The sequence below is a fragment of the Myxine glutinosa genome, chromosome 1 (assembly GCF_964187855.1).
Source record: "Myxine glutinosa chromosome 1, kmMyxGlut1.1, whole genome shotgun sequence".
Taxonomy (NCBI): Eukaryota; Metazoa; Chordata; class Myxini; order Myxiniformes; family Myxinidae; genus Myxine; species Myxine glutinosa.
The window spans coordinates 18,710,475-18,734,903 of NC_136261.1; the positions used below are offsets into that span (position 1 = coordinate 18,710,475).

The following is a 24,429-nucleotide window of genomic DNA, read 5'->3' on the forward strand; positions in this document are numbered from 1 at the left end:
TGTGTGTGTGTGTGTGTGTGTGTGTGCGTGGTGTGTGTGTGCGTGGTGTGTGTGTGCGTGGTGTGTGTGCGTGTGTGTGCGTGTGGTGTGTGTGCGCGTGGTGTGTGTGCGCGTGGTGTGTGTGCGTGTGGTGTGTGTGCGCGTGGTGTGTGTGCGCGTGGTGTGTGTGCGCGTGGTGTGTGTGCGCGTGGTGTGTGTGCGTGCGTATTCTGGCTACATTTTAAATATTTGTTAACTGCATGATTGGAAACTAAACAGGGTGGATGTGTGGCAGTGCCCCCTTTTTGTCAGGACCATTGAAGCAAGCGTTGGTGTGGTGTTCATGATCACCATTCCAGATAAGAGGTGCAATTACTGATACTTCATGGAGTGGCTTGCCGGTTTAACTTTTGAGGGTGGTGGAGATATGTCCATGCTGATGAAGGCCACTGAAGAAGAAACACATCAGTGGATCAATTCTTTTTTCAAGGCAGTGGGCTGGCATTGCCAAAGAAATATCTTATAAACAGCTTTGAAATCTTTCTGTACCACTTTGCCACCAATGTTGAGGTAAAATGGACTCCACGTTGGACATGTTGCTTCTGCTCCTCCAATGGCAGATGGAGGCCCTTCATGGCAGACATGAGATCAGGGCCATCTTTCAATATATTCTGGCAACCCACATCGCTGTCCAAATTATCGGCCTATGGCATCCAAGGCCAACTCCACACATGGCTTACTTACTAAGTTCCTCCACTCTCGTAGCCAATGTGTGGCTCTCAATGGAATCATTTCATCTCCTCTCCCTGTTAAGGCTGGAGTAACCCAAGAGAGTGTTCTGGCCCAATTATATTCAATGATCCTCCTCTGACTCTCTGGAAGTCACCTTTATCTATTTGCTGATGACTCCACCCTCTGCTGTGATATCCTATCCCTCATCCTTCAGACAGGAAGGCTGCATCATCTTCACTCTCTTCAGACCTTGACAAAATCACAAGCTGGTCAAGCACTTGGAATATGTCTTTCAATCCTGACAGATCTCATACTCTCACCATCTCTGTCTGAAAGGACAATATGGCAAACCCTCCCATCTACTTTCTTAAGAATTCTCTTGAGGAAGTTCAGTAATTCAAACTCCTGGTTCTCGCTATCAGCCATGACCGCAAACCACATTTCAAAGTTGGCCTCCAAAGCTAGTTGCCAACTGGGTATCATCTGTCATACAAAGTCCTTCTTTGACACACATGAACTCATATCCACTTACAAGGCCTTCATCCTCAACTTGATAGACTACTGCTCCTCCCTCTGGGCTGGCTCCCCTGCCTCACACTTTGCTCATCTTGATGCCGTGGAAACCTAGGCCTTCAAGATTATTGGAATATCCTGTGTTGAAGCTAAGCCCATGGGGGTATCACTTCGCATCACAGACAGGTCAGCAGTCTCTGTGTCTTCTACCGCCTCCATTCTGGTCAAGTTATCAAGGGTGATATCAAAAGTTGACCAGGATAAGCCTGTTTTTAGTTTTAATTTAATAAGGTTGTTAATTATCTTCAAAAGGGTGTTTAACTTTACCCAAATGCCCAGTTTTCATTCATGCACTCCCTTGGAGATCCCTTGGTATGTATGCACGCCAAGTTTCGGTCCACTAGGTTTCATGGTTTTGGGGTTATGGAAGAGACATCCACCGACACACCTCCTTGCCCTCTCCACACACTGACACACACACACACTGACATTTATTGTCCCCCGTCGCACAGCGTAGCGAAAGGGGGACTATGGCTTTCCCCTCCGTCCGTGTGTCCGTGCGTGTGTGCGGGCGGGCGTGCGTGTTTGCGTGCGGGCGTGCGTGGGTGCGTAAGCAAAGGACCGCATTCAAATTTGGTGTGTGGGTGCAACCCACGTCAAAATCCAAGATGGCCGCCGCCATGTATGTCTGATGCCATGTATGTCTGAACCTTGTGAGATGAATATCTTGAAAAATAAGCGAAGTACCAACTTCTAATCTGGTGTGTGGGTGTATCTCGGCATAAGGAAGAACGCTATTTAAAATTGGGTCGCCACGTCAAAATACAAGATGGCCGCCGCCATGTATGTCTGAACCTTGTGAGATGAATATCCTGAAAAATAAGCGAAGTACCAACTTCTAATCTGGTGTGTGGGTGTATCTCGGCATAAGGAAGAACGCCATTGAAAATTGGGTCGCCACGTCAAAATCCAAGATGGCCGCCACCATATATATGTCTGAACTTTGTGAGCGAAATATCTTGAAACATAAGCGAAGTACCAACTTCTAATCTGGTGTGTGGGTGTATCTCGGCACAAGCAAGAAGGCTGTTTAAAATTGGGTCGCCACGTCAAAATCCAAGATGGCCGCCGCCATGTATATGTCTGAACCTTGTGAGCGAAATATCCTGAAAAATAAGCAGAGTACCAACTTCTAATCTGGTGTGTGGGTGTATCTAGGCATACTGAAGAACCCTATTGAAAATTTGGTTGCCACGTCAAAATCCAAGATGGCCGCCTTGCGTCTTCCACTTTGTCAACTCGCATCACTTCACCGACGGGGGACCGGGGCGTAACGCTTGTTCTTATTGTTTTGTTTGAATCTTTTCACTTCCTGTTTTTTGAGGCAATTCCTTGTGATGTGATTCCACAGCCAATGATAGTTACTTTGGATGAAATCATGCAGTTGTCATTCCAGCAGTTGGTACCACGCATATCATGGGTTAGTCTGATTCTCCATTGACACCTCCGGCAGGTAATGACATTGGATGACAACATTGATGTTGTGAGCTTGGGTGTTGCCATGTGCTGTTTGGTTTGTCTGCCAGGTGGAAGCGTTCGTTGCAAATGGACAATTTTCGGTCGTGCTCTTGAAGACAAGTCGGAGACCATTGCCACTTAATTGTTTTCCAACACTATTTTGTCTGATTCCACGACACCCATGTTTTGTAGTCCTGTCCGACCCATGCGCTGCGACCATGAATCAGCATTTTTTTTTCCTGTTTGCAGGATTGATGATTGTGTTTCCATGGTCTGAGTACAACTTATTTGGCATGATGACATTGTAAGGGTGGGGGGAGGTGGGTGTGGGGAGGGGCTAGTTTTTATGGCATCCTTTCTTATTCCTTCTCCTGAGTGGTGTGAGCAGGGTTATTGTGGTGAATAGGGCAGCTCGGTCATCCATGATGTTACCAAACAAAGATGCTGTTCCTAGTCTTCTGAGCGAAAAGTGTCCGTGACAGCCTTGAACCCGTATACAGGGCTGATAAAACCTACTGATTTGCGCTTTGACCAATCACCATACCGCATATCAATGCTTATTAATGATTAGGATGGTGGTGGATGATTATACTCTGCCTGAAAGGATTGAAGTGATTTTTTTCTGTGTATTGAACAAAAGTCTATCTCTCCATGATCTTCCAAAGCCATGCAATTTTGTGGAGAGTTGGATGAATTTCCTGACTGTTGACAAAAATGACCTCATTTGTTCGTTGGACTAGTGCGACAGTGTGGTTAAATTTTTTGCTACCTGTTGTTCATCGCAGGCATTGATGAGATGTTCTTTTCCTGTGTTTTGTGTGCAGGTGAAATCTAGCATTGCTGACTTAACAAATATCCCCGTGAGGGATCAGCAGTGGGAAGGCTGGCCTCGCTCTGTACAAAATGACATGGTACGCCAATGCCAGTGAAATATATATGTTGTCGTGCCAATAGATGTCCATATTTTTCAGACATTTTGACACTGCCATCGTACTGGTTCTTAAGATGACTTCTGCATTCTGCTTTATAAAAATGATGTAAAAGTAAATAAAGAAATTGCGGTAGGAATCCAAAGACGTTTGTTTTATCTTACTATAATTCACCAAATGTCTGTCTGTCTGTCCGTCTGTCCGTCTGTTCCCAGGTACCGCAAAAACGGCTGAACCGATCGCAACGAAATTTTGGATGGGTAATCCTGGAGTAAAATAGGCTATATTGTTTTTGAAATTGTTTTCCAATTTTTCCAATTTTCCAGTTTTTCCAAACACGATGGAATAATCTTTACCGATGTGAACAGTGATGTGGCTTTTATTGAAATTCTACAAATACTGTTTGGATTTTGATGATTTGTGTGTGATATGATTTAACGGATGTTTATATAAATCGTTTAAAATAAAAAAGCCTTCAATTTCTGATATTTTGCCTTTTCATTTGGGCCTCTCAATTGAAGACCCGCCCATAGGGTGGGTACCGTTGCTAGTATTTAGTAATTTACCTGAATTTGATGCGACTATTTTATTCACATACTTATTTTATTAATTATTTCACTTTATTGCTTTTCTAATTATTATTCTATATATTAAAGTAGCGGCAGTTTTTTGTCCGTTCGTCCGTCACGCTATGTCATTATGGCGTACGATGGCTCACTCCACCGACCACCATTTTAATTTATATGCCGTTCAGGCCGAACATGTTGTCGAAGTGGTCGAACCTGTCATATATCACAATCGCCATGCTCTACCTTCACGTTTTTCATTCAGTGTGAAACGCAAACAAAGCAATTGTTAAAATCGTATCGAAAGCATATGCGTCATGGGTCTTCCAACGACACTATGTATCGGCCTTAGGCGTCATGCCTTCATGCCTCACCTTCAGAGCGCTTCGGACAAATTATCCCAGGTTTCTTAATACAATAGTGTGGTACATATAGGCCAATAATACTGTACTAACTAACGTTCATTATTTTAAAGCGGTGCATTGTTTCATTTCAGAACCCACGATGTTATGGCCAAGAAGGACTTTTATCGTTGAAGATAACAAATCGTACCGCAATTGCGTATTAATGCTGTACTAATTGCCTATGCACTACCCAAACAAAAGGGAGGGTTTTCAGTTCCACGGGTCCCTGCTAGTTTACCTGAATTTTGTCTGCTTCCGTCGGGTAGAATAAAACTGTATTGGTGCAGCCAAAGTTTATGATATAGTGGTTGCGATTATTGTTGTGTGTGCATTATTTCAAATGTGTGCAGATGACGCTTGTGTCTTGTGGTCTGCAAGAACCCAGCCATAACCTCTCAGTGTCTCGCAAACCTGATGTCAGTGGAAGTCAAAACAGGCGCACGGAGGTCAGTGTTTCGGTTTGCTTGGGTGTTTAATTTAAATTCCTGTGTACATTATTCGGTGTTGGGTCGACCGATATTTCAATTTGCTGACAGGTGTGCATGCGTTTCATTCAAGAGAAAAATCAAATGTTTGCGATTGTGCTAAGATTGTGCTCTTTTCCAGTAATTGACATGACTTGACAATTTCTTCCAGCGAGATTCTTCTTGCTCTTTTCTTGGGTGGTGAGAAGGCACTGTCTTTGCCTTTGTTTTTTGTTTTTTTGACACCTATTAATTTCCCATTGTAAACATTCTTCATCCCAGATTTTTTTGTTGTTATTTGCAAATCTGTCTGCAATCTCTCGAAATGAAAACGTCCAATGTATGGAGGGTTACCATGCCACCATTGCAGTAATAGATCACAGAATGATCTATTGAAGCAATACTTCTCTTTTTGAGATGAATTTTTTTCTGGGATGACTGGGGGAAAAATTTTCTGGGATGGTGAATGAACCTTTTTAAAGAACATTGGAATATCTTGCATTGAAGCTAAGACCATGGGCCTATCATTTTCCCATAGCAGACAGGTTGGTGGTCTCTGTCTTCTACCACCTCTTTTCTGGTCCTCTTGCTTTGCCTCCCCTCCCCTCCAAGTTTCTGCATGGTGCACACGGTCCACCATCAATGCTTTTCAATGCAACGGAATCCAAAATCCCTGCTCATGTCCACTCTTTTGTTCCTCTTCTTTCCCACCTATGGAATCAACTTTCACATTCTCTTCAATCTCAGTCTTCCCTCCAGATCTTTAAGACGGTTGTTCACCACCATCTTAGATCATCCCCAATCCAAAACCATGATCTAGTCTGCCCATGTTAACCCCCCTCCCATTCCCCCCCACCCCCCTCATCCCCAAGACTACCTCCTTTCAAATTTCCAGTTTTTTCTGCTGAGAGTTTGCTTCTGTATATTATCCACCTAACGCATCTCGCCCTACCCCTATTTTCTCTTCCATCCCTTATTTGTCCAAGCCCCCCTCTATTTTATCCTTCAACCCTGCTGTTGGTGTTTCTCCCCTTTTTCTACTGTTCCTTTTGTTCTGTTGCGTCGTGATCCGTTCAGTGTTCTCGCTCTTCCATGAGCCTTGACCTTGTATACCAAAAAAGACGTTACTAAACTCAAAGTTCAAAACTTAATGGAAATCTGGAACTTGCCGAGGTTACCTGGCCCACAAAAAAGTGCAAGCAAATAGGATAGCCAGATTAACACTCCTCCCAAGGATGGTGCCTCCGGTTAGCAATTTATATTAAATGTAATGCCATCAGCAATTCAATCCAGAACCAGAAAGACTTGTCAGGAAGCATGCCAATATTTAATTGCCTTGGTTTCCTTCAAATGGTAAATTATTCCTTCACAAAGTGTGCCGATCATTGATGACTGTTCCTGGCATACGATGCTTCCCAGAGAAAATTTGGAACATATCTGAAGTGAAACGAAGATCCGTGGGCTATTGTAACAAGAAATAATGTCGAGGCAGATGTTATGCTGTTTGCAAGTGACACATTTAAGAGAACAGATTACAGGAGTATGTGGCAAGGCTTCTTTTGGTGGAATTGCCAATAGACGCTTTGTTCGGCCATCTGCAGCGCCCGTATGCAGCCACCTGGGGCGCCCATCATTTACTTACCTGGTTACTTACTGCGGTCGCCCTACTTACCATTTTCATACTTGCTTACTTACTTACTGAGACGCTGTCTGCACAACTCTGTGAGTGTAAACTTTGTACTTGAGACAAGGATAAATTGACAAACTCTATGAACGAAAAACATGACCAGCTTAATGGTAGTCATTTGGTTTTGGGCAGGGGGTGACCAAACCCAGACAATGATGCTTTGCTTCCATTGAATGACCGGCTTTTAAAAGACTTGATTTATATATTTTTAAAACTTTAAAGTATGTGTGCAGGATGTGCAGATGGTAAGCGAGGAGGAAAGCGATGTTGACGACGTTCATTTTGGAATGGACGAGACAGAGAGCGAGATATTTGGAGGTGAAGCTGTGACCCAGCGCAAGTTCCGCCCCATGAGTGAGTCGTTGTTTGATCAGCTTCTCTTTGATATTTCACTGGTGTTTGGGATGAGAACAAGGTCCATCAGATGTTTGTCAGGCTTTTACATGGTTTTCACTGTCCTTGAAATTCCTGGAAAAAATGGAAAAACACTTTCTAGTAATGGAAAATCCTGGAAAATTGAGGAAATTGCACAAATATTAATAATCTATCGGGCCCCCGGTTGGAATTGTTAATTCCGCATGTCTCTTTAAGAGACCTTTACCAATTTTAACGTCACCCAGGAATTTACCATTAAAGCCACAACAAAATGGTTTCTTGCATGCAAAATGTGAAACGTGTCACCACATGAAACGTGCTTTTATGGAATAACAGTTTATTATAAGAAGGGATAGGAATGATGAAAACCGAGAATCCCACGACAAAAGATTGACGGTCATGAAATGAAAACGGGCATATAAACAAACAAATGAAAAATTGGTCAGAGACCGAAGACTTGCCGGAATGTACTTTTTTATCGGCCATTTGGACAAATATGGCGGCCGAACCACGTGACCGATGACATCATCATTAACATATTTTATTCCCCATGGAGGTCTTTACAATGAGCCATGTCAATTTTTTCTATTCAGCACTTTCGGAGATATAGAGGTGTAAATTTTTTCGGGTTTTCCAAGATGGCGGCCGAACCACGTGACCGATGACATCATCATTTTGTTTTTCTCTGCCAGTTTATGCTGACATGGCGCTCAAGAAATTGCATCTTGATTGGATGAAGTTTTGTATTTGTCAAATTTTCGAATTATGACATCATAATCGAGGCCTTGGGCCGAGAGAGTTAAAAATTTGGCACAGTCTATTCCAGGGCAAGACAAATATGTGTGTAAAGTTTGGCGATTCTATGTGCAACGGTGTAGACGTAGTACTGCGGACAGAGACAGACAGACAGACAGACCAACCACCCAACATATTTGCCGGAATCTTTTCCGGCAAGTAACAAATAAATAAACAAAACACACTGGCGATCTGACATAACAAAAACACTTGATACAGGATATAAAGTCGAATCAAAATGGCCACTAGTGCAAAATAAAGGGTGTCAGGCGACGTCTTTTAAACAGTTTAAAGGATACCAGTCCCAGGGAATGAAAATGCCCCATCATGAACAGGTCTCCTGCGGGGAGAGGTGAAGCATCCAGCATCCAGCAGGATAACAGATAAAGCAAAGCTAGAATAACTTGTTGGGCTACCAGGGAGATCAGTGTTCCGCACGTGGAGAGTGAAGAACGTGTGACTGAGTAGTCTCACATGACGTTGAGTCGTGTATACATTATGCCATTATGAAAGTGCTTACGGAAACTCCCGATTAAGCAGGAAGTAGCAACTTAGTCTGCGCACTGCTGATTTTAAAGGGAAAGCAAAAGATAATTTTAAGAATGTCAAAGCATCACTATTTTAATTCCCTGTGGCTGAAGCACTACTGGGATTGGCTCATGAAGGAGTCCATTCACAAGGCCAGATGCACGGTCTGTGAGGAGACTTTAGATATCAGGATATATGGGGGAAACCACACTTAGGAGTCACGTGAGAGGCACCAAGCACCAAAGCATGGTGTTACATGTGATTGCAAATGAGCAGACTACCTCCCATATCACGGAATGATTTGGCTCCAGGACAGGTATTTGAATATACTTCAGTTATGTTTTGTTTTTATTTATTGTCTGTTCTCTCATATCCAATCTAACCATTGTTTTACGCAGGAAGCCCTTGTTTTTACACAGGATTGGTTTATGACTTTACGCCCTTTCAACTTTACGCTGTTTCGACTTTACACATATAATTTTCATTAAACTGTTCTGTTTTAACATGGGTCTGGTCACGGTTTCACACGATATTTTTCCTCCTGTATGGGTCAGTATTCTTCTTCCTTTGCCATGGTGTTGTGTGCACCCAGCGGCACTGCTGCGTTGCAGGTAGTAACGACACTCAAAGCGTACAGCACTGTACTGTACCTATTTTCATGTCAACGCTACATTCCATGGAATCATTATCAATTCCTTTGTTTTTGGTTCATATTTCCCTTTGTGATTTTTATCCATGGCTCCCAAGGGCAAAACTGTTGCTACTGGTCAACTAAGTGCAAAACAGTCGAGGAAAGTGATGTCTTTGACGCAGAAAGTGGAGGTTTTTGGATAAGCTTGGTCGAGGTGAGAGTACACGCCTTCACTGGGCAGACATTATGTTGTTAACAAGTCCAGTATTCGCCAAGTAAATAAATGCTCAGAAAACATCAAAGGGGTAGTGAATGCTCTTATTTTGCACCACAAGCGAGGGCAATATGAAAAGTCCTGGAAAACAACTTTTTGGTCCTGGAAAACTCCTGGAAATTTGGTCTTCCATGGCAGTGTAAACCATGTTTTAGAGGAACTGCCTCGCATATCTTGAAGCAGAACTCTTTGAAAATGGTAGGGTGAAGATTTTTTGAAAATTCAAGTATGGGGAATATGAAGGATGTACTGAGGATTTTTTTTGTTGTTGTTGTTCCTGTATTTTGCCTTTTTGTCCTCTGCACCAAGTGCCAGATGGTGTTGAGAATGAGGTGGATGCACTAATGCACTTCATGGCAGAGTTCTCATCTCGGTAAAGTTTTTGCCTTCTTTGAATATAATCAAATCTTTTAATTACCACTTATCTTCTCCTTCTCAGCCTTCTCTCCCTTCCATCACATCTGAAATTTACCAACTGAATTTCCCTTCCATGCTTTTCGACAAACACTTTCCCCATTTCCCATAGATATGGAGAGCAACACCCTGTGTTCTTCATTGGCTCTTTGGAGGATGCCTGTCAGGAAGCATTCTACTGTCCAGCTCAGGATGTACGTAGCTGTCTCCTTTTGTTAGATAGCTTGTCCTTCATTTTCCCACCTCGCTTTATTTCTTTCCAATAGACTTTGCACACTTTATTACTTTTGCTTTCTTTAAGGCTTCAGCATAAAATCACACCACCAAATGGTGTTCTCGGACAAGAAATAGTCTCTAATGAATGACTTTATGACTAATTTATTTTTGTTTTTATTTTTTACAGACACAGGCATAATTGTTCACGATAAGATAATCTACAAACATGTTTATAATTATATGACTATATTTTGAACTGCTATAGGGCTTGCAACATATAAGTGACATGAAGTGCCGGCAGTGCCACAAATGGCAGAGCCTGCACTACCTATTTCTAGAGAACTAGGTGAACCTGTACTACTTATTCTAGGAAACTACATGGAGAAAATGTTTGTAGTCCTACTCACTGTTTGTGGGCTGAATGGCAATGGGTGTAACAGTTGAATATGCACATTAACTTCATTGCTATAAACACAGAAACAAAATGTCCTGAATTGGTATGTGTGAAACAAAGATAATCAGGACATGATTGCTTGAAATCATTGACATTCTTTATTTATAAAACAATTGTGATTGGTCGTCTGGTGGTGTGAAGTGATACGAGTTCTCTACTTAGCCATAAATCATACTTGAGAACCATTGATTTGCAATTCATATTGTTACGATTGTCACGTCGGCCAATCGGCTCAAGCGCATCGAGCCGGATTGAGGGCCTAATCACACCTTTACCTAGCTCAGTTTGGTTCTTCTGAGGTCGATTGAGTGACATGCCAGGTTCCTCCTCCCACCGAGCCACTCAAAATGGCGACTTAGAGCGATTCGTCGTGCTCAATGGGCGAGGGGTTTGAACTTGAACGCTAATCGTCTTTGGTTTGTAAGTTTGTAAGTAAAACTTACACATGCAATTCTGACAACTCTTCAACAAAAAGCCTCAGCCTCCCCTTCCCAACTCTGTCCCATCTTTTCTCTCTCCCCCATCCCAAACCCAAAGCCTCAACCTCTCCCTTCCAAAGCTGTCCCATCTTTACTTTCACCCTACTCCCACTCATAAAAGCAAACGGGCATTCCCACACTGAAACAGTGGAATGTGTAACACGTTCTGCCCCCCAATCATACAATCACCGACTTCACAAAAAACAGTTACAATTTTAAGAGAAAATTGTTGGACATTATAGCAAACCTTTGTAGCCTCCACCATAAAAGCGCTACTTGAGAGAAAGTGTTCTAAAGGGTAAATTCTAAAGTTAGAAATGGTTCGAAAGAGTAAAATACAGAAATTGTGAGTGGAGTCAGGTGAGAACTGTCCAACCAACGGGTGGATCTCACATGCACACGCATGCATGGCTCCTTTCATACATGGATAAACCTTGTGGTTTTATGATCGTGCTGACTCGGAAAACTGAAAGGAGACCCAGTTCATTCATGTGTGTATTTAACAAATGGTAGGGTGAAGACGGCAAATGCAACACACACACACACACACACACACACACACACACACACACACACACACACACACACACGCACACACACACACAACCTATTCACAGTTCTGAAATACGAGCCCCGCGTTTTGTGCGGACGGAAGAGCCTCACGTAAATTAATTATTTTACCGTAAACTAAACCCCCTCAAGCACACCACAGGAGATAGACAATACAGAACTACCAGTTATTGCCCGTATGGGCACCGTAAGGTTCTGTTCAGAGTCACGCCTCCGCAGCCCAGCCAAGAGGGCCCAGTCCACACCCGTCCCCGTGCAGGAGAGAGGCGGAAACAAAACGATCACACTGGTCCCACAGCCCGGCGTGTACTCTCACCTCGGCCGGCACCGCATGCAATGCACCCGTCTCTCACCAGACCGCGACACGCCTCTCCGGGACTCGGCCAACTGGTCTGGGGCACACCTCTCTCAGACTCTGGCAACTAGACTTCTTCATTCATATGCAGAAAAGGCTGTGGGGTAGCATCATTGGCTGAGGGTGTGACTGTGCCGATGTGGCAATGCCCTCCGTCTGATTAGGGCACAAATTTGCAATTTGGCCATGGTTTTCCCTAACATATATGTTAAGAAAAAAAAAAATTCAAATCTGTTTTTACATGTATTCATTAATAGGTTTGACCCCCTTTTGCCTTGAGAACCTCCTAAATATGCGTGACTTGAGAAATGGATTATGCGTGACTCACTTTTTCCCAATAGTTTTGTAATGCACTCCAAAGCATAATCAGACTATTCATGTAAGTTTGAGCTTTCTCTCAAATGTCACCCTTCATTTATTCTTTTAAGGCAAAGTTTGGGTCAATTTTAACGACAATAAATGAAATAATATGAATAAATATCTTCAATATTTTGAAAAATTGCTGTATGATAACATGGTGTGTCAAAGCTCGGCGTTGAGTGCGTGCGCGTGTGTGTGTCAATAATCTTGAGTAGTCCATTAATATTTGAGAATTATTGTGCGGAATCTTTCTCCTGTGTGATTGTGGAATTGCTTATTAGTTTACTTTAATTAAGGTCATTTAAATCCCTCATGATGTTGCAAATGTTAAAATAAAATAAAAATCGTCTTTATTTTTAATAGTCATTGTAAAAGTTGGTGATTGATTTCCATATCCCTGCAGAGGAAACTTCTGGCAGTGTATCTGCACCATGACAGCAGCATCCTCGCCCATGTATTCTGCTCTCAGCTTCTCTGTGCAGAGTCGGTCGTAGCATTCCTTTCTCAGAGCTGTATTTCCTGGGCTTGGGACGTCACCACCGAATCCAGCCGAGCTCGGTCTTGTTTCGCAGACATACCAGTGTCGAATACCTCACCTTCAATTGCTTTGATGTCTCTTTGCAACAGCTGTACTATGCCCAATCATCATGTGCTCTCTTCCCTGTTCTCCCATCCTTCCCAGGCTCCTGAGCCTTTGCTCGCGTCACTTTGGCTCGGTTGCTGCACAGACCCTCCGTGCGTACTCTCCCGAACAGTTTCCACTGCTGCTGCTAATTTCGGGCAAGCGGAATGCTAATGAGGTCATCTCTGTCACTACAGGTCAGAGCTTCACCACATGTAACAGTAGTGGTTCCTTAACATTCAAAATAAAAGGTTTCCTTTCCATAGAAGGAAAAACAAAAGCAGGGTGCTGGCAGCATGGGGAGGTGTCCACTATAAGATGACAGTGCAATGAGCAGCTACCATTGGAGATTAATCCTTATTGGATCGTTAATTCCACTTTTAGTTTGTTTTGTTTGGTTGTTTTTGCTTTTTTTTTTTCTTTTTTTTTCAGCTGTTTGTTAAAAGTTTTGGGTTCGCTTAGTTATATTTCTATTTTATCTTTTTAAACATCTGAGTAGTAGGGGTTGGCAGGATCCTTCGCGAAGAGTAGACGAGCTATCGTCGGCACTCTGAACAAATTACAAATTCGTGCTCTTAGTTGTGCGTCCATGAAAAATGCTCCGTGAAAAACTTGTGCCAAAACCTTTCCACGGCCGACCGTCAGATATCAGAATAATTGTGCCTGTTAGAGACTAGTCATCATCAACAGTGGTTCATTCAAATTCTAACTTTTTGTTGATTTTGTAACCATTTGTGACGCTAATCAAACATGGTATGCCGACGCGAAGCTTCTCCCTGCCGTCACCTCCCTAGGAAACACAACTCTTGACGAGCTCATGATGAGGCTGATGCACGCGATGGACATCTTCACAGAACAGCAACAACAGGATATACGTGATGAGGTGTTCTTTTCTTTTTACAATCTTGCGACGCACGCTGTCACACACTTTCCCTTTGTCATACATTTTGTTTGGAGTCATGTGGCCTTTGCAATGTGCTGTGTGCATACCTTTCTTTGCTTGAGATCTTATATACCTGTACAGGGCATCTTGACCGATGCAATTTAAGTTTCTGTGAATGTTTCGGTAAAGGGAGAATACTCGCACTCTAATGGTGTGTGATGGTGATTTTGCATACATGCATTACTGTGTATGACGCAAGAGGTGACTAACAGGGTTGGTGGCAGGAAGGGCATCCGGCCGTAAAACATTGCTTCAAAAAGGGGACCATAGTGCCCGAAAAAGGCCAACGCCTGCTCTGCAGGGAAAAATGGCCTCGAAAGGTGGTTCTAAAGGTGGTTCATTACTGTGTGCATTGCACGTGTCAAGTCTCCTGCGTTGAGTGGGACATGCAACAATACCTTCACTCCCTTTCCCACGCCACGTCTGCAAATATAAATGCTGCTGATGTGATTGAATGGAGGCTCAACTTTTGCTTTGACATCACATTGATTTTGAAATGCTTTGAATGAACCAACAGTGTTTATCACTTTGGCATTAACGATGTTCAACATGTGACTCGGTCGACTGAGTCACTAGGAAGGCATTTACAAACTTAAAATAACTGTTGGTGTAAAATATTGAAAAAGGAAATATAATGATTGGCAAATTCCACACGACGATTTGTGACTTCTTCTATTCTCGTAGCCAATGTGTGGCACTCGGCTGAATACTTTCATCTGCTCTCCCTGTTAAGGCTGGAATGCCCCATGGCCATGTTCTAGGCCCGACCCTATTCCTCATCTTCATCAATGATCTTTCTGACTCTCTGGAAATCCACTTTATCTCTTTTCTGATGAATCCACTCTCTCCTGTGACATCACTCATCCTTCAGACAGGCAGGCCGCAGCCTCTTCCCCCGCTCCAGATGTTGAAAAAAAAAAATCACAAGCTGGATAAACACTTGGAATATATATCTTTCAATCCTGACAAATCTCACACTCTCACTATCTCTCTCCGAAAAGACAGTCCCCATGGCAAACCCTCCCTTTCTCTCCCCATCTACTATAGTAACAATCCTGAGGAAGTTCAGTCATTCAAACTCCTGGGTCTCACTATCAGCATGAACTTTCTTGGGCAAACTACATTTCAAAGTTGGCCTCCAAAGCCAGCTCCCGACTAGGCATCCTCTGTCGTACAAGTCCTTCCTCGGCTCACCTGAACTCCTATTCACCGATAAGGCCTTCATCCACAGCTTGATGCAGTACTGTTCTTTTCTCGAGATTGGCTCGCATGTTACTCAGCTTGACGCCATGGAAACTAAGGCCTTTAAGATCATCGGAATCTTCCACGATTAAGCTGAGGCCTTGGGACGATCACTTTCCCATCGCAGACAGGTCAGTGGTTGCTCTGGCTTCCACTGCCTCCTTCTTGGTCTTGCACCCTCTGATCTTTCCGTGCTTCCACCCCCCACTCCTCCCCGCACTCAGGTTTCTGCAGAAACTGGTGCACATGGTCCACCACAAAGTTCAACCCCCTACTTGTAAAACTACACAAGTCCAGAATCATTGCTCATCTCCACTCTTTAGTTCCTCTTTTTCCCCACCTGTGGAATCATCATCCACATTCTCTTCAATTTCATTTTCCCTCTAGATGTTCAAGACAGCTGTTCATCAATATCTCAGATCAACTCCCATCCAAAACCATGATCTTTTCTATTCCCATTAACCCGCACACCCCTAAGCCAACTTTATACCAAATTTACAGTTTTTCCTTCCTGAGAGATTCCTTCTCTTCCTTCCTGATTTCCTTCCTTCCAACCTGATGTTGGCTTAGCGGTTAGGGTGCCGGCTTGGGATCCTAGGATCCTGGGTTCGAATCCCGGTCAGTTGTTGAATTAATGCCAGGGGGGTTGACTCAGCCTGTCATCCTTCCGAGGTCGGCAAATTGAGTACCAGCTCACTGGTAATTCCCTGTGTGTCGCAGGAGGCGACTAACAGGGTTGGTGGCTGGAAGGGCATCTGGCCATAAAACATTGCTTCAAAAAGGGGACCACGGTGCCCAAAAAAGGCCAACGCCTGCTCTGTAGGGAAAAATGGCCTCTAAAGGTGGTTCTTTCTTTTTCCTTCCTGAATGATTGCTTATGCATCCATCTTTAGGCCATGAGCAGGCTGAGCTTTTGTTCAGTTTCGGTCCATTGGAGGGGTGCTACTTATCTACTCTTGAATAAGTTTCAAAAACATACTTTCTCATTAAAAAAAAATTTGCGTCGTGAATTTTGTCACACACTAAGTAGTTGCCGTTAATGATCAGCACTATTTTCTTAAAGTGCAGCCGCTCACGGGTGCAGTGAGTTGGTCGCACGGCGTAGTAATATTGACGCCCAGCTAATCATCAGCCAGTATTTTCACAATAAGCGCTATATTTATTCAGCAATGGCCTCTTCCATGAACGGGGTGCCATTGCAACAATGTCTACAGAAAAGGCATCAAAAAATCCCAACCAAAAACAAATATCACCCCAACAGTTATGCACATATCACCTGTTAAGAAACAAGATTTTCAGAAACGGAAACAAAGGAGCTCGGTGCGACCGGCAGGCCTTTGTTTTAAAAAAACAAAGCCGTCAGGCCACACCCTGAAGTTCGTCATTGGTCGAGCACGACCATGGGGTGATTCTATGGGGCTCGGTGAGTGGCCAGTTTGACGTCAGAGCGAGGAAGTTCTAGGAGAAAAGGACCGTTGAAAGAAGAATCACTCTCTTGGTTTTTGGTGCGGGAGGAGGAGGTTCAGCCATTGCTGTGCGGGTTGGTGAGGATAGCTTTGTTTGGAGCTGGTGGAACGTTGGCAATTTCGACAGCGAGGAGGAGGTCTTGGCGGCGGTTTGTTGGGTTCTTCGCGCTTCGGACAGAGTAGAAAGCGAAAGAGGGCGGTTACGGCTGCTTGCTCACACCTGGGCGTTTTCGATGCACGGTTTCGGCGCCATTTTTGGAGCGTTTTCCTCGCAAGTGGATACACCGGCTGCAGCGATCACCGAGCTCCGAAAATCCATTTTGGACCAAAGCTGAGTGCCGGCCGATTAAAAGGAAAACGTTTTATTTCTTTATCTTGCCCCTGTGTGTCGTATTTCTGACTGAGTGGAGACGTCTCAAAGTAGAATTTTAGTTTTTCTTCAATCTTCATTTCACCATTTTCGTATTACATTTACTTTCATTTAATCATTATTGTTGCATTTTATTTGTCGTTTCGTGCCTGTTCATTGTGGGTTTCAGCTTAAACTCGTGTGCTTCCGTTCAGGTAAGTGCTTGTTTCCTTCAACCCGCGCGCTACGGACGAACCACCAATTTGGGCTACGCGCCTCAGAATTAAGAACCGTTCTGGCTATTTGTCCAAGGCTGGTGTTCATCGGCTTACGGTCGCGACAATATGTTATTTATTTATTTGACGGGGGCAGTGTACTTTGAATGTAGCTCCACTTATTATTTTCATTGTTGGTGCAGGACAGTTTTTACACCCCTTCGCCAAAGTTCCCAGAGGCATTGTTTTTGGGTTGTCCGTCTTTCCGTCATAAGTATTCGTTACCAGGATAACTTAAGAATGGCTGAAGGGATCCAAGTCAAACTTGATACAAGTATGTATAATGATGCAAAGATTAACTGATTAGATTACGGGGTCAAGACGTCAAAGGTCAGAATTACCGTCAAAGGTCAGTTAGTTTAAAATTCTGTTACCGAGCTAACTTGTGAATCAGCAATGGGATTTTGACCAAACTTGCTATTAGTATATATTATGATGCAAAGATGAACGGATTAGATTTCGGCATCAAAGCTCATAGATCGAAGGTCATCTCAGGTAAAAATGTGATACTTGAGAACAAACAACAACATGCATTTTAAGGCCATTTTCCCTGCAAGAGTGGGGGATAGCCTTGCGGTCCCCATGACAATCTTCTCATTTTGCCCTATATTCTACATCTCACCTTGTTTAACCCCCTTGCCCGCATTTCTTCTTCCACCATCTTTATCCAAGTCTTCCCCGTCCTCTACTTCCTTCTACATTCATTTCCATCACTCTTCTCAACCAGTCACTTTCATCCTTCCTCAACACATGACCAAACCATCTCAACCTGTTCCTCTTCACAGCATCAATCACAGGCTCTATTCCCATCATCTTTCGCAATTCATCATTTGTCTTCCTCTCTCTCAACGATACTCCGCACATCCATCGAACCATTTGCATTTCCACCCTTTCCAGCCTTCGTTGCTGCTCCACATTCCTTACCCATGTCTCGCTCCCATAAATCATAACACTTCTCACACATGCAACATACACCTTTCCCTTCAGCTTCAACGACACTCCCCTCCTCGTCAGCACGCCACTCAGTTCCCGAAACTTCTTCCATGCACATCTCACTCTAGCAACCGTTGCCGAGTCTGATCCACCTTCTCCATTCAACATGTCTCCAAGGTAGCATAGGTCTCCTAGGTAACTTGAGAACAGCTGAAGGGATTGAAATCAAACTTGATACATGTTTTAATGATGTAATAATGTGAGCAGAGTCATACCGTTCGACGTCACAACCTTCGAAGAGAAGAGTGCCGTCCTAGTTTAGTTTGTACTTTTTTTTTTTTTTCTTTTTTTTTTAAACCGCCCTCCCTCCCCTCTCCCTCACGTTTCAGGAAGAACGAGCAGCTAGAGAGAGTATGAAACGGGAGCAAGATGAGGCCTATCAGCTGTCTTTGGAAGCAGACCGTGCTAAGGTCCGAGTTCTTGTGCAATTTGTCATTGTTTTTTGTTATTTCTGTGAATCACCAGGTGTTGGTGACTAGTATTTGATGACTTTGATAATCAACAAATAGGGAGGAGGATATCATACATTGTGTGTTGTTTCCAACACATGTGGGTAGACTTCCTGCTATTGAGGAATTGTGACCTCATTGACCCTAAACTTTGTGATGGAGTTCACAAGAATTACGGGGGTGGTGGGACCCACCGAATAAGGAGTCGTTTTGCTCGTTACTTTCCTTTTTTTTTTAAACTTCTGTAGGTTCACTCATGCTTGTTGATTGACCAAGTGAGTTGTACCTTAAAACTATTTAGATAAGCGGGGGAGCTTAATTTTTAGCTCACATGGAACGTAGTTCCGGGGAGCTTATGCGATGGCGAGTTGTCCGTCCATCAGTCCGTAAACATTTGCAACTTCTTCTCTGAAACCGCTGAAAGGATTGTGACGAAACTTGGCACAAATGGTATTTGTTATGTTGTGACTATTGGTTTTTCGTTGCATTAAAAAAAATCGGGGTCTAAGGGGGTCTATGGGGTGGGGGGGGGGGGGTAAAAGTGGGTCCTAGTTTAACCCCCCAGAATCGGTATTTGCTTTCTTCTCTGAAACTACACATGCTTTCGATGAAACCTGACCACAACCTTCACCACTCGTGATGTACCAAAGTTTGTTCATGGCGTTAAAATAAAATCTGGTCCTGAGGGGGCTATGGGGGATTGCTCCCCAAAATAGGTATTTGCTTTCTTCTCAGAAACTGCACATACCATTCCGATTAAACTTGGCCACAATGTTCCATTCATCACCCATGATGTACCAACGTTTGTTCCTGGCATCAAAAAATTGGGGTCTAAAGCAATCTATGGGGGGGGGGGGGGGGAGGGGGGAGGGTATAGAGGGAGGTGTTGTTCCCGAAAATAGGTTTTTTTATGTGCCTGTTTGTTTGTTTAAAGTCTTATGATTAGACTACGGATTTTTATGTTAAGAAAATAGGCCTTTTATGTTTTGAAAAGCGGAATTTTTTTTTTTTAATGTGAAAAAATCCCGAAATATTTTTTTCCCCCGTTTTATTCATTTTTTATTATTACCAAGTTTTTCAGAAATCAGTCAAAAAAAGAACAAAAAATGGTAAGCTTTTTCCTGCACAACATTAAGCACTCTGGGCTAGTAAACAGGTAAAAAATGACGTTCAGGTACCTTTATTGCAACCGCATTGTTTGATAAGTAGAGGACTAGAAGAAATTGACAAGACCCTTTTAGGAACGGTTAAAGAAGGTGTTTGAAATCATTATCTTGGTAATGTTCTCCTTGGTGAGGCGGTGTCGGCGGTCGGTGAGGACGTTTCTGTAGACGGAGAAGGACCTTTCCACATCGACGCTGACGATGGGGCAGTACCTCAAGAGGGGGATGTCGGCAAGCTTGACTCCAGCCGGCACACCAACCTCAGATCCGTGCTGATCTCCATCCAGGATCAAAGCCACTGTCCTCAGCACACCAATGTCGGGATTGCGCTGCAGCACCGCCTTGAACTTGGTGAGCAGGATCTCCTTACGGCAGCCTCGGATCTTTTCGAGCTCCTCCTTGGCCTGATCAAGGAGCTGGAAGGCCTTGGCCAGCTCCATGCCGGCCTCCTCCAGCTGCTTAAGGATCTTCGGGATGAACGACACGTGGGCATTTAAGAAGACCAAACTGAGCTTGATGTCCGCCTTTCCGAACAGGTCCTTGGCACTCCGGATTGCCATCGCGTCGTCATCGTTCAGCTGGTCCACAATGTCCTTGACGGCCTCGAAGTGCTCGGCGTAAAACACCGCGGCGTCGATCCACGTCCCCCACCGAGTCAGAATGGGCTCCGGGGGGGAGAGAAAGATTGGGCTGCTGCTCCTTCCAAAGGACAACACGCGACGGGGCTTTGACGAACACCTTCTTCGTCGTGGCAATCAGGTCGTTGACGTCCTTGAACATTTCTCGGACTGTCTCGCAGACACGGTGGAGCGCGTGGGCAACGCAAGTCACATGCAGCAAGTCCGGGAAGAGTTCTTTCAGGGCATGGCCGGCCTTGATCATATAGGCCGCGGCGTCGCTGACGAGGACCTTGAGGCACTCCGGCTTGAAATCAGGCCAAAGATAGCGCAGCGTGTCATTGACTGCGCGCACGATCTCCCCGGAGTTGGTCTTCTCCAGAAACATGCACTGGACGAGGTGGGGACGAAAGTACCCCTCCTTGGACAAGCGTCCCGCGATGATGTTGGCCACATATCGACCTGCCGAATCGGTCGTCTCGTCGACGGACAGCCAGATGGGCTGCTGTCCGAGGTCGGCACGGATCCCCGCCAAGGCCTCGTCGTAGCACTTGTCGAGGTAGTGCTTTCGAATCCAGCTTTCATCGGGGATCTGGAGAGTGATGTGCTTCTCCAGGAACGACCGGAGGGCAGGGTTTTCCAATTTCGACCATGGGATGCCAGCGGCCAGCATGGCCTGGCACAGCTCCTGAGCCACGACGTCGAACTTGTGCCTCTTTCCGCCACCAAAGTCCTCCATGGTGGCTTGCGTGACCGTCCTCTTCTTCTTCAAGGCCAAGTTGTTCTTGTGGCGGTCTCCTCGGACATGTTGGGCCAGCTCAGACTTCTGCTTCGCCCGGAAAGTCTTTTCACAAGCTCGACAGAAAGCCGTGTCACTCGACACGTACTTGAAGGTGGCCCCATCACCGCCAGCGTTGAATTCCTTCAGCCACTTGTCACGAAGAGCAGCACTCATCTTGATAGGAGACTTGTTCACACTTTGTGTACACTCTCTCACTGTAGTACACCGCCTCACTGCTGTACACGCTGGGGACGCAACGCACGCAAGTGGACGCAACGTTTTGTTTTTGAGATCGATCGCAGTAAAAAATTTCGATCGCAGTTTAAAATTTCGAAAAATTCCCTAATTTTTTTTCGCATTGCCAGACATTTTCGACCAAAAAGGGCATTTTATTTTATTTTTCCCGAAAAAGGGCGAAATATTTTTTTCTCTGAAAATAGCAAAATATTTTTAAAGCGGTTTTATGTGAAAAAATATTATTATTTTTTTCACATAGAAATCCGATGTGCACTTATGATAGTATGATTGTACATGCTGCCCTGTCTCCTTGCAACCACTGAAATAGGTTTGAAATACCGTGATGCTATTTAAAATACCTTTAGTCGGTGTAGTATACTGCTTTATTGTACCAGGTGAGCACCCAGGGGTATTGCCCCTATTTTTAAGTTAAACCACTGATTACATGCAGCTGAAACCTACTACACTTATTTTTGTAACATTTCAAACAAATAATTTGCTCCTGAAGTGATTTGGGGTTAATTAGACAAAGGGTTTGAATAATTATGCAACTGAGAATCATCTGATTTTCTCTGTTAATCTAATTTATTCACATCTTATATGCATTTTTTATTTTCATCACTTTGGAGTAGTTTGTGAACACCTCCAATTGCAAAGGGTGTTTTTTTTTGTTTTTGTTTTTTTGTATACAAGATCGAGGCTCGTGTAAGAGCTTTGGCCTAAAATGTGGTGCAACTACCTCAATGCCTTATTTTGTGGGAAAATGCAGGTGATTGGTCGTTTTGCTTTGGGGAATGTCATATACGTTTGGCATGCGGTACTGAAATCGGTGCAGGGAGACGGTGTTGATACATGAGTCACTTGCATTTTGTTTTGTGGTCCATTTGGTAACATTATATTATTCTGACTACTGAACCTGGCATTGTTGAGGAATAACTGATTATTTGTTTTTGCTTGCAGTGTGAAGCTCAGGAGAGAGAGATCGCCGAGCAGGCTCGAATAGAACAGCAGAAAATTGAGCAGGAACAGGAGAAAGAGGTGAGAAACTGGAAGTTTATCCAAGATCCTTCAGAACTGAGTCAACCCACATGGTTTTATTTAATGGAATGACAGGGGCTCAAACTCAAGACCCAAAGATCTTAAGCCATCCAGCTTAACTGTTCCACCAACAGGCTGAATGTACAATTGAAAGCAAATAATGTTGTTTTCTATGTCAGCCTATAAACTTTCTGGATGCCCCTCGTAACATTGCGTGTGGTTTTGCCTTTCCCGTACACAATGTTTTTCGGTAAATCTTTTAAACATTTTCCTTCCAAAACATACCTGGCAATGCGATTCTTGTACAGGCCATAAGGAAATCTCTGGCGCTTTCACTTCCGGATGAACCACCTGATACGCAATCTCAAGTCGTGGCAAAAGTTCGAATCAGGACTCCGAGCGGAAACTTCCTGGAGAGGAGATTCCTTGCCGCCCAACCTCTTTCATTCTTGCTGGATTTTATTGCCTCACAAGGCTTCCCTCTTCATGAGTACAAGTTACTCTCCACATATCCTCGTCGAGATGTAAGGGGACAGTTTCTGCAAGTCACTGACACTTGTCACCATTTCCTTTGCACTAATAAAAGCAAGGACCAATTGGACCCATAGTTAGCACTATTTTGCTTTTTGATTTCTACTTTACTTCTTTCTAACAACCTCATGTTTTTATTTATCTATCCTCAGGTATCTCAGCTTGATGCATCACAGAGTCTACAGGACCTGGGATTGGGTCCTCAGGAAACGCTATTCTTGGAAGCCAAGCAGTGATAGGACTGAATGGATAAATATTGATTGATGGTGGGGTGGGGGGAAGGGGAGGTGGTGGGGACAGGGGAGGTGGAGGGGACAGGGGAGGTGGAGGCAGAGGTGGAAGGGGTGGGTTGTGGGGAGGTGGTGGCCTGGAAGAAGGAGAAGGAACAAATGATCACTTCAGCCACACACCTTTCCCTTGCTTTCCTTTTTGAAGCCACGCTCAGTCCCCTCACTTCACGTTTCTCCGACATGCTTTTCTTGTATCTCGGTTGTGTAGTTTACCCCCATTTGCACTCCCAACCCAACAAGTGCTTCTCCCCATCTGCTATCCCTTACTGAATACCTTCTGCACAGTGTCAGCTCACAATAAAGAGTGGATGTCACGTGTTCAACCTCCTCCTGACATGCTCACCCTCCCACTCAGATTATCGACCATGCACCTGGTCACCCACCCGCTCTCTCGATCAGCCAGCCATTCATTCTCATGTTTAAGTTGACATCTGACTACCTTGTAACCAAAACATTTTGAAGAGCATAGTTTTCTCCCAAAATTGTGAAAACAAACAAACAAACAAACAAAAAGCAACTTTTTTACCACTATAGTTTAGCGCAGCTTTTGTGAAGTTCTGTAATGATTTCATCAATCCATTGTGTATAGCATATTTGGTGGAGCGAACGATTTTCTTAAACTTTTTTTCTCAATAAGAAACGTCATATAAACTATTTTATCCATTCCCTTGATTATGAATAAATAGTTTAAATATTATTGCTTTTGCAGACTGAAATACACCTTCGTTTCTCAGGTTTCTCTGTGGAAAATCTGCCAAGATCCTGTTTGTTCATGTATGTTGCACAATGGGTATTTCCATTTTTTTTTTTAAAGTGAGCAGGGGGTGGTGTGGGGGGGAGTGATGGTTTAGAGGGAAAACCAGTTGGTACAAAATCTATTTTATTCCCTTTCAGAAATATCCAATCAATTCATCCAATTCATCCGGAATATCGTAATTGCGAAAAAATGTCTCATGTCCATTTCGGCGATCCGGGACCTGTAGGAATTGGCACGGCTTTTGTTCGAGGTCACGATGTTGGTGTATTGATATCGAGCTGTGTTTAAGCGATTTTTCTTTTTACAAATCAAAAATGCCATTCTGTCCAAAATATGGAGCAATGGGATAATGCAATAATAAACCCAAGTGTGCGTTTGTAACATGTGAAATAATTACTTTTGTATTATTATTATTATTATTATTTATATAAAT

General features: G+C 43.8%; 1 protein-coding gene across 2 annotated transcripts in view; it reads left to right on the forward strand.

The window, feature by feature from the left end:
- Positions 1–23,557, forward strand: part of FAF1 (Fas associated factor 1) — a 63,159-nt gene extending 39,602 nt beyond the window's left edge. The window contains exons 8-20 of one of the 2 annotated variants that reach the window (XM_078785814.1): positions 3,567–3,653; positions 3,887–3,931; positions 4,992–5,087; positions 7,026–7,146; positions 9,705–9,768; positions 9,922–10,003; positions 12,647–12,801; positions 12,926–13,062; positions 13,660–13,748; positions 18,463–18,543; positions 22,341–22,418; positions 22,727–22,942; positions 23,102–23,557. In XM_078785814.1, the coding sequence (XP_078641940.1) occupies positions 3,567–3,653; positions 3,887–3,931; positions 4,992–5,087; positions 7,026–7,146; positions 9,705–9,768; positions 9,922–10,003; positions 12,647–12,801; positions 12,926–13,062; positions 13,660–13,748; positions 18,463–18,543; positions 22,341–22,418; positions 22,727–22,942; positions 23,102–23,185 (1,335 nt within the window). In that variant the 3' untranslated portion in view covers positions 23,186–23,557. The remainder of the gene's footprint in view (positions 1–3,566; positions 3,654–3,886; positions 3,932–4,991; positions 5,088–7,025; positions 7,147–9,704; positions 9,769–9,921; positions 10,004–12,646; positions 12,802–12,925; positions 13,063–13,659; positions 13,749–18,462; positions 18,544–22,340; positions 22,419–22,726; positions 22,943–23,101) is intronic. The other variant, XM_068107764.2, reaches the window with a different exon arrangement.
- The last annotated feature ends 872 nt before the right edge of the window (positions 23,558–24,429 follow it).